Source organism: Erigeron canadensis, chromosome 6 (genome assembly GCF_010389155.1).
Source record: "Erigeron canadensis isolate Cc75 chromosome 6, C_canadensis_v1, whole genome shotgun sequence".
NCBI classification, from domain to species: domain Eukaryota; kingdom Viridiplantae; phylum Streptophyta; class Magnoliopsida; order Asterales; family Asteraceae; genus Erigeron; species Erigeron canadensis.
Window position 1 is genome coordinate 42430240 of NC_057766.1, and position 11105 is coordinate 42441344.

Sequence of the window (11105 nt, forward strand, 5' to 3'; positions counted from 1 at the left end):
GCGAACACAACTGAAGGTCCAAGGAGCAAATCTCAACTACTAGGCCATTTCAACATAATTCGCAAAGAATGTAAGCAGTTTGAGGCTATCTATACGAGGTTGAAGGCACAGGGGACCTTATCGGAGGAGATGGTTTATGTAACGGCGCATCAAGAGTACCGGCAGAATTATGGTAGGGGCTTCAGATACGAGTGGTGTTTCTAGGAGTTTATGAATGTTCCCTCCTTTTATAATAATAATTAAGTGTCTTTTCGGGAGAAGCATGGGAGGGGATTCAGATACGATCACTGCTTCAGGCAGCTTATCTTTGTTCCTTTTTAATTGTTATGGATTATGAAGTAGACTTTCTAGTTTGATTAAGTGTGCTTTAGTATTTTTTTTTTAAGTGTGTTTTAACAGTTTGAATTGTGTGTTGTCTTTTACTATTGTAATGTTTTTAAGTATTTTAATAAAATAGAACTAATTGCATTTTTGGTCCCTGTGTTATCACACTTTTTGCAGGTTTGGTCCAAACTTTTCATTTGTTGCATTTTTGGTCCCAAAAGTATGCATTTTTCGCAAGAATGGTCCAATTTAACGATTCCGTTAGTTATCAACCGTTAATTTGATCATGTGCACCTCATGTGAAGGGCAGTATCATCTTTCTTGTTTCTATTTAATGTGTGTGTATATATATATATATATGTGAGAAAATGGAGTATGTGGCTGTTAGACATCCAAGCTTGAGTGTAGGACCTCTCACATACTAATTTTTTAATATATCTATAAATGTTTGGCCCCCCATGCTTACCACCGATAGTCCTCCCCTACACCACCAAGAGCATATAACCACCACCACTTGGAACCCTAGCCGCCACCATATCGGACTATTAGATTTCTGGAAAGAGAAAGAAGAAGAAGAGTCGAATGTTGGGTTTATAGCAAGAGGAAAAACCACCCACCACCACCACCTTTTCTGAATTTATCTGTACAACAACCTTGGAAACATTCACTTCCATCCGGTCCATCTTTTCTTTTATAAAATATGTATAATAGATGTAGATCTAAAAAATAAGAAAAAAAATATGGAAATTTGTGTGTGTGTGTGTGTTTATAGATCTGTAGGTGTGTGTGTTTATGAATCCGTATATATAGAAATTTGATGTGAGCCGAAGGTAGTGAATCCGTGGGTATGTATGTTTACAGATCTCAGTGTGTTACGACCTAACTTGAACAAGATCTGTTCCATAGGTTTGTACCTCTGTATCCTTGATTTCTATCAAGACAGAAACTCATGTCTAGTTGATGAAATAGATACATGTAGCTAGAGTGTGATTAACCGAGCCTTATGGTCTTGACCATGGCCCAGTAGAGGATCTCTGTTTGTCTATAAATTATGTTGGTGGTGGCCAAATGTAATGATTGATTTGGGTTGGTGGTGGTCGGAGGTGACTGGAGGTGGGCGGGTGTGATGATTGATTTGGATTGGTGGTGGCCAATACTGTAATGTATATGTGTGTATGTATGTGTGTATATATATATATATATATATATAAACTGCAAGATTGGTCCTATTTGTGTAAAAAGACGATTTGCCCCTCACATGAGATGCACATAATCACATTAACAGTTGATACTTGATGGAATCGTTAGATTGGACCATTCTTGCGAAAAATGCATACTTTTGGGACCAAAAATGCAACAAATGAAAAGTTTGGACCAAACCTGCAAAAAGTGTGATAACACAGGGACCAAAAATGCAATTAGTTCAATAAAATAAGTCTACTTTAACAACATAAGTTTATTCATAATTTTAAGAAGATTACAAACTTAATAAAGAGAAACATACAACATAATATTAAAAGAGCCTATTTATTTGTTCATCTCATAAACTGCTTTGGCAGTGTTGATGAACTCATTCAAAGTGATGACCGCACAAGCAATTTCTTCCACAGCTTCTTGAATCTTGTCAAACTTTCCCTGCAAATAAGTAAAGTATTGATACTCAAGATCAGAATAATGCCCCGTTTGTATATAATTGATTTGTTCTTGACACCATTTTTTTTTTTCGCTTGAAGTTTTAGATCAATTTCAACAAGTTCGTCTTTGAACATTTGGTGGTCGAGGATATTAGCCATGATATTGTCATTCACTTGATCAACAGTCATTGATGGTTTATGGTTAGGGACATTTGATGAAGAAGCCATTTAAGATGTATAAAAGTTTGAGTTTTGGTAGGAAATATCTGACAAGGAGCCAATATATATAGCTGAAGTAAAAGACGTTCCTCCAACTTTCAAAATTCAAAATATTTACACAATTAGTCCCTCCAACGTTCGAATTCAAAATATTTATAATTACAGTCCCTCAAACAGCTAAAAATTCAAAAAATTTACATTTACAGTCCCTGAGCGGCTAGCTACATTGTGACTCTATAAATACCAACCCAGAGCATTAACCAGTTTCATCACCATTCTACTTGTGTTTAATCTCCAAACTTGTTTCATCAACTAACTCACTCACCATTCCAAATGGCTTCATCATCATAAAAGAAGAATGTTAACTGACCTCGTCTCACCGAAGATGAGATGAAAACACGAATCTTGGCCGATATCAAAGAGGAAAAAGAGACAACAATGCGAGCAACACGTTTTAATCATGTACTGTCTTTTTTAATTATGTAATATGTATTGTAATGTTTAATTTTAAATAAATGTTGAATTATTTATTTTTTGTGTAAATATAAAATAAAATAAAAGGTGGAAGAGGGGTTATAGGGAGTGATTGTGAAAGAGGTGTAGAAGAGAGAAAAAAGCTGATGTGGCAATGTGGAAGAGGGAAGGATGAACCTAGTTTAGGGAGAGGCCTAATTGTACATTGCGTGGGTATACTTCTAGTCCTATGAACGTGTCATTCGGAAATCATGAAGTAACATGGTTAACATACACATTCTAATATAGACAGACAGATGGAAGCATAAACGCATAGCTAAAAGTAGAAGCCAGTAAACTCGTAACTAAGAAGTGCTGAGAAAAGAGTTGTGTGACTGTGTCTAAAGACACGAGTAGGTGCCAACACGTACACCAACAATAACGAATGTCTCTATCGACAGACCTCTATATATAAGCTCCATTCTGCACTCATTTCAGGTAACAAGATAGCCTCTCATTAAGCATCTACCTGCTTCATGCTTTCACAAACTGATGTTCACATCCAGAAGCTTGGATAAAACCATATAAACACATTTCATGTTCTATACAACGTAAGTAAACAAGAAACCAGGCACCATTATTCAACAATTATAATAACACAGTTCAAGAAATGATATGAGATGTTAAATTGGGTACTTTACCATCTTTCATTTCTGCACTTGTTAGCTTCTGAATGATTTCTCGCATACTAGAAGTTTGCTCTACATTTGGGATTCGTTCTAGCATCATCGCAAAAGTATAAGAATCAGGCAAAAAACCTCGGTTGAACATTTCCTCTAGAAGAATCTCAGCCGCTCTACACTCGTTTTTATTGAGGAACTCTTGGACAATAACATTATATGCGACGCTATCTGGCAAGTAACCATTCTCTTCCATCTTTGTAAGCAATTCTATTGCTTTACTGAACAAACCTTCCTTGCAATACACTTGTATCATCACTGTATATGCCTTCATATCCGGCTTCACTCCCTTCAGAGTGAGTTCATCAAACAGCTCAAATGCCAAGTCAGGCTTCCCACATCTACTAAAACCATCGATCAATATAGTATACAAACCTATTTCTTCGGCTAATTTATTGCTTCCCAACGAACGAAAGAGAGCTAAGGCCTCAGAACACTTTGAGTTTCTGCACATTCCGTCGAACATGACACCGTATGTAAATATATCTGGAGTTAGGCCCTTGGCTTGCATCTCATTGAAGAGTTGTTTTGCGGCTGCAGGATTCCCTGATTGAAACAAACCTTGTAACAAAGTATTGTAAGTCACGACATTAGGAATTAAACCCTTGTTTTTGATGTCTCGAAATATATCAATGGCCTCGTTAATTCGCTTCTTCTTGGAGTATCCATTTATCAAGGTGCTATAGGTAATAATGTTGGGTATAAGATCCTTGTCCATCATACGATCTAGAACATTTTTGGCTTCTTCTAGTTCACCACGTAAACAGTATCCATCAAGTAGTGCATTGTAAGTGATAACATTCGGACATAGACCTTTTCGTACCATTGTTTGCACAGCCAACTCTGCATCTTTTACAGATCCTTGCTTACAAAAGGAATTTACCAAGACATTGAAGGTCTCAACCCTTGGAGAGATCCCTTGTTCCTCCATATCCATCAACATTCTTGCCGCCTCCGTCTCCCTACCGAAGTTGCATAGACCATGGATCAGACTGTTATAAGTGATGACATCAGCAGGGACGCCCTTTTCAGTCATATTGGCGAAGAGTTGTAACGCCTGATCAACCATTTTGTCTTTGCAGAGGCTGTCGATTATTATACTATAATGATATACACCAGGCTTACATGAGCCGCCTTTTGTTTCCATGAAGTTCAACAATTCAAGGGCCTTGCTAGTGTGACCTACTTTACAAAGGCCATTCATAATGGTTGCATACATAACCTCATTAGGCTCACAAATTTTTTCTTTAACCAGTTTCTTGAATAATTCAACAGCCTCGAAAACACGATCCCCAAGGACAAGACCGTTTAAGAGGGTGCTGTAAGTGGGTACACTGGGTGAATAGCCTAGTTTAAAGATGGTGGCTAATAAAGCAAAACCATACTTCACTTGATTAAGGCGGGAAAAGCAGTTGATAGAGATGGTCATTGCATATATATCAAGTGGAATATTACCCATCAGCTTTAACTGATTGTAAAGTGAAAGGGCAGTTGAATAATGTTTCATTTGGACAACATTAGTAATGAGCTTATTAAACTGGACAACGGAAGGCGGAGGCTTTCTGTGAAGCATTTCATCAAACACTTGGAGGGCATCATCGAGCTTAGTTAACTTGGGTGGACTACTACTACTAGTGGACAAAAATCTAAGATTACAAGGAATGTAGTTTTCATTACCAGAATGGTGAAGAGGAGGAAGAACTGAGAAGAGAAGAAAGGTGCTGCTGCTGCTGCTACCTTTTTTAAGTTTGGTGCATAGCATTTTAGTATCCACTCTCCTTTCCTTATGCAACAAAATTAATACTCGTAATAGGTAAAAATGGACAACTACGGTACCTTAATAATAATGTCAACAGAAAGTAAATCTATACATCTATATAACATCTATACAATATATAAAACATTTTAATATTTGAAGTATTATCATAAGTATTACCTTTTTAATTTATAATTTCAATATCTATATTACTACTATTTTATATCTATCTTACTTAATAATAATTTCCATCTTTAAATAAGTTATAAACGATACATTTTTACATACACATGTGTTGGACAAGCTAAAGTGCATGCCCTAATTGAAGTTTATGAAATTTATTCATAAAACTAATCTACACCTGAATTTGTGAGCTTTATTACAATTATATCGAACTGTTATTTGTTTGATAACGGGAAAGTGAAATATAAACTAATGATGGGTTGCAGACTAATAATGTGATGGAGTTGATTAAGGGTGGAGATTTGATATGATAAAACTGTCAACCAAAACAACCAAAAGTGAGAATTATAACATTTTATCTATAAAATAGACTTCATTTGAATACTAAGAAACTGATCTTCATGTAGGATTGCTGCAACGTTATCCTGTATGTATCAGCTTGTTCCGCCAAAGTCAACAAGGCAACGGCCCTTATTGCCCCCACAGCCTAATCTCCTGATCAACAAGGGGTCAACGAACGAAGTCAGATTCCAGACAATCAAATTCCAATTCAACTTGTAACACAAGGTTTATCATCAACAACAATTACATTTTGGCCCAGCCATCTGCACAGAAACCATTGGCTGATACAGGTAAAAGTTTATCGTTGTCAATGTCAACCGGTCAAACAAAGGACCATGTTGCCACAAACACCAGTCACCTAAGATAATTGATATTAGTGTCTCAACATATGTCTTGCGACAAAGCAAATTGACATATGTTTGCCATCTTTATCAGCAACCAAAGTTCCATCCAAACCACCTCTTTTCGGCCTTATGATGCTAACCAATCAGATATTAGCAAATTGTAGTAACTTCTGATGTCCCTTTGTTCTCGACCCACGTTCATTAAAAGAATGCCTAACCCATGATTCTATAAACAATCATTGGTTGATCCTACATGAGCAGAACTATATATGGGTGATGAAGAGATTCTGATGTAGAAAGTCAACTGTAGACAAAAGAAGTCAACACTGTTAAAAGATCTCAAGAAAACGGCCACCAGTCAAAATCTCCAAAAGTCAAAACCAAGGATTTCTGGCCAATATTGCTGGAAGACGGCATGGAATGCATGGCTCTCACAATAGACCAGCCCAAGCTGATTATGTTTTATCCAATAAATCACTTCAAAAGATCATGTAAATGCTTAAAAAAAGTTGGATATCTGTTCCTTGAAATGACCATGCCAAGAACTATATTATTATGGGAAAATTAAATACGGAAGCAGTAAACACCAATCATAACTATGATAACGCCCCCAAGATGGACCATGTCAGGGAATCATATGAGTTTTCATATTTGGTACCATGCCATCTTTTCTTTCAGCACTTGTTAGCCTCTGAATAACATTCCGCAGAGAAGAAGGTTGCCCTTCACTTGGAATTAGTTGTAGCAACATCCCAAAAGTATTAGAATCAGGCAAGAAACCTTTGCTGATCATCTGTTCCAGAAGCCTCTCTGCCTCTTGACTCTCGTTTTTCTTCAAGAACTCTCGAATGATAACATTGTAAGTGACACTATTTGGCAAACAAGCATTTTCTTCCATTTTCAACAGCAATGCCTTCGTTTTGTCGAATAACCCTTGCTGACAATACACACTTATCATTGATGTATAGGTCTTGACATTTGGTCTCAATCCTTTCAAAGAAAGTTCATCAAACAAATCCATTGACATCTCAGGCTTCCCAGATTTGCTAAATCCGTTAATTAAGATATTATACAAACCTACTTCTTTCATCCATTCATTGCTTCTTACCAGTGAACGGAAGAGAGCCAACGCATCAGAACACTGTGAGTTTTTGCACATCCCATTGAACAAGATACCATAAGTAATTATAGTTGGTTTCAGGCCCTTGGCTTTCATCTCATTAAAGAGTTTTATTGCAGCTGCAGGATTCCCCGTTTGAAACAAACCTTGTAGCAGACTACTGTAGGTAAACACGTTAGGAATCAAACCCTTGTCTTTAATTTGTTGAAAAAGATGGATAGCCTCATTGATTCTGTACTTTTTGCAGTACCCGTTAATGAGGCTACTATAGGTGATGATTTCAGGTACAAGATTCTTCTCCGCCATACGATCTAGAACTTTCCCTGCTTCGTCTAACTCACCACGCAAACAATATCCATCGATTAATGCACTATAAGTAATAACATTTGGATGCACACCCTTTTCTACCATTTTTTGCACAACAAACTCTGCATCTTTTACGGATCCTTGGTTGCAAAATGAATTTACCAAGATAGTAAAGGTATCCACACCTAGAGAGATTCCTTTTTCCTCCATATCTATCAACATTTGTGTGGCCTCCGTCTCTCTACCAAAGTTGCATAGACCATGAATCAGAGAATTATAGGTGATAACATTTGCACGGATGCCTTTTTTAGTCATGTCAGTGAAAAGTCGTAATGCATGATCAACCATTTTGTCCTTGCATAGACTGTCAATGATTGTATTGTAAATTTCTACGGAGGGTTTACATGATCCGGTTTCCACAAAGTTGAGCAATTCAAGGGCCTTGTTAGTTTGACCTACTTTACAGAACCCATTAATAATGGTTGCATACATAACGTCATTAGGCTCACAAATTTTCTCTCTAACTAATTTCTTGAATAACTTAACAGCTTCAGAAACCCGATCAGCAACAATAAGCCCATTTATAAGAGTGGTATAGGTGGTCAAATCGGGAGTATGTCCTAGCTTGAAGACGGTGGCCAATAAGGCGAAACCATAAGTCACTTGATTCAAGCGCGAATAACAGTTAATGGTGATGTTCATTGCACAGAGATTACTCGGAATACCGATCAACTTAATTTGATTGTAAAGAGAAAGGGCAGTGGAATAATGTTTCATTTTTACGATATCAGTAATAAGCTTATTAAATTGAATGATAGAAGGAGGAGGTTGTCTATGAAGCATTTGATCGAACAGTTGGAGGGCATCATCGAGCTTAGCGGATTTGAGGGCACCTTTGACATGTAAGAATCTTGGATTCAAATGGGAATGTTGGTGGATTAAAACACAAGGAGCATAGTAATAATGGTGAAGCCAAAATAGTTTAGACCCTGGAGCTCGAGAGGACATTGTGTGAAGTTTTGAAAGTAAAGGCTTTTGTCCTTATGATTTATTGGTAATTGTAAAGTTTATATCGGTATACTGATGACCAACCATACCCTTTGAAAATAAAACACTTTTTTTTGTTGTATAATGAATGTATTATCAAACACAAATCAGTAAATATAATCAGACCTTGTCATAATGTCATTCATCACATTGTATACAAGAGAAGCATTGACTTATTATCATTAACTTAATAGACTCTCATCTACTAAAATCATGTATAAGAAAACCAACATCAAACCGAGACCCCAATTGTATATACTATGAAAAGTTCATGACACGAACCGTGATGTCAAATTACCATCTTTTCTTTCGACAGTTGTTAGGATTTGATGGATAGTAAACGTCGAAGAATCTTGTCCTAAGCTTGGGATTAGGTGTAAAAACATTGAGTAAGTGGTATAATAATCGGGCAAGACAAAAGTTCACTCTGAGAGTAAGGGAAGGTATAATGTATACCATGTATTGAGACAACACCAAGAGTCTATATCCTAGTAATATAGAGGCAGATTGAAGGAAACTAACACCTGAAGACCATCAACTATAATTATCACATGTTTCTCTCTTTCCACCTGGAATAACATTATGTCGTTTTTCTGAGAAACCATTTTATCTTTCAACACTTGTTAGCCTCTGAATCATAGTCCGCAGAGAAGAAGGTTGTCCTTCATTTGGGAGTAGCTGTAGCAACATCTCAAAAGTAGTAGAATCAGGCAAGAAACCTCTGTTGATCATCTGTTCCAAAAGCCTCTCTGCCTCTTGACCCTCGTTTTTCTTCAAGAACTCTTGAATGATAACATTGTATGTGACACTATTTGGCAAACAACCATCTTCTTCCATTTTCAACAGCAATGCCTTAGCTTTGTCGAATAACCCTTCTAGGCAGAACACTCTTATCATTGTGGTATAGGTCTTGACATTTGGTCTCAATCCTTTCAAAGAAAGTTCATCAAACAAATCCATTGACACATTAGGCTGCCCAGATCTGCTAAAACCATCAATCAAGATATTATAAAAAGCTACATCTTTCAAGAATTCCCTACTTTTCAGTGAACGGAAGAGAGCCAATGCATCTGAACACTGGGAGTTTTTGCACATCCCGTTTATAAAGATACCGTAAGTAAGTATAGTTGGTTCGAGGCCCTTGGCTTTCATCTCATTAAAGAGCTTTTTTGCGGCTGCAGGATTTCCCGTTTGAAACAAGCCTTGTAACAGACTATTGTAAGTCACAACACTAGGAATCAAACCTTTGTCTTTGATTTCTTGAAAAAGATGCATGGACTCATAGATTCTGTTCTTCTTGTTGTAACCATTTATAAGGCTGTTATAAGTGATGATGTTAGGCACAAGATCCTTTTCCACCATGCCATCAAGAACTTTTCGTGCTTCATCTAATTCACCACGTAAACAGTATCCGTCAATCAATGCAGTATAAGTGATTACATCTGGACGTAGACCTCTTTTTACCATGGCCTGCACAGCAAGCTTTGCATCGTTTACGGATCCTTGTTTGCAAAAGGCATTCACCAAGATATTGAAGGTATCCACCCCCGGTGAGATACCTTTCACCTCCATATCCATCAACATTCTTGCAGCCTTACTTTCTCGACCAAAGTTGCATAGACCATGAATCAGAGTGTTGTAAGTGATAACATTAGCGGGGATTTTCTTCTCTGCCATATTAGTGAAGAGTTGTAAAGCCTGATCCACCATTTTGTCTTTGCAGAGACTGTCAATGATAATGCTATAATGTTCTACCCTGGGCTTACACGAGCCGTTTTCCATAAATTTGAGCAAGTCAACAGCTTTGGTGGTGTGACCTCCTTTACAGAGGCCATTAATAATGGTTCCATACATAACCTCATTAGGCTCACAAACATTCTCTCTTAGAAGTTTCTTGAATAACTCAACAGCTTCAAAAACCCGATCAGCGAGAACAAGGCCATTTAAGAGAGTGTTGTAAGTGGGGACACTGGGTGGATGGCCTAGCTTGAAGATGGTGGCTAGTAAAGCAAAACCATGATTCACTTGATTAAGGCGGCAATAGCAGTTCATGGAGATGGTCATTGCATATATATCAAGTCGAACAATAACCATCAACTTTAACTGATTATAAAGAGAAAGTGCAGTTGAATAATGTTTCATCTTTACGATAACAGTAATTAATTGATTGAATTCGGAGATGCAAGGCCGTGGTTTTCTGTGAAGCATTTGATCAAACAGTTGGAGGGCGTCATCGAGCTTAGTGGGTGCTGCATTCAAAGTAGACAAAAATCTTTGATTCAAAGAGAGGGTTGCAGTAGTAAAGAAATGCGTGTTAACTTTAATAATATGATGACAACGAAACGGAAGTAACAAGTACATCATTCATTCTTAACTCGCTCATTCAGTGAGTTATCAAAGGATTGACATTTACTTAAACCCTTTTGGGTGGGTATTGAATTGAAAATGGAGACTACAACAACAATACTCCTGTTTAAAGGCGAGGTATGGAGGAGGCCAGACGGCAGTTGTATATCTACTGCCGTTATCATCTATCTTTCATCAGGACGATTACTTCGATATTTTCTTTTAGTGTTGAAACTCGTCAAATACATCATGTGATTTCATTTCAAACCTTAAATTATACGGAGTCATCCT

At 37.2% G+C, this 11105-nt stretch overlaps 2 protein-coding genes and 1 non-coding gene across 3 annotated transcripts; 1 reads left to right on the forward strand and 2 right to left on the reverse strand.

Moving 5' to 3' along the window:
• The first annotated feature begins 1198 nt into the window (after positions 1-1198).
• Positions 1199-1407, forward strand: LOC122606383. The gene has a single exon (XR_006324894.1). It is a non-coding gene; the product is annotated as a small nucleolar RNA U3 (small nucleolar RNA).
• Positions 1408-3200: 1793 nt separating this feature from the next.
• Positions 3201-8432, reverse strand: LOC122604944 (protein Rf1, mitochondrial-like). The gene is made up of 2 exons (XM_043777801.1): positions 6638-8432; positions 3201-5206 (listed from the first exon to the last, which is right to left on the reverse strand). The coding sequence occupies exons 1-2, from the start codon at positions 8427-8429 to the stop codon at positions 3294-3296; spliced, it is 3705 nt and encodes a 1234-aa protein (XP_043633736.1). The 5' UTR covers positions 8430-8432; the 3' UTR covers positions 3201-3293.
• A 470-nt stretch (positions 8433-8902) lies between these two features.
• Positions 8903-11088, reverse strand: LOC122605942 (pentatricopeptide repeat-containing protein At1g62930, chloroplastic-like). The gene has a single exon (XM_043778908.1). It carries the CDS (start codon positions 10830-10832, stop codon positions 9075-9077), a length of 1758 nt encoding a protein of 585 aa, XP_043634843.1. The 5' UTR covers positions 10833-11088; the 3' UTR covers positions 8903-9074.
• Positions 11089-11105: the final 17 nt, after the last annotated feature.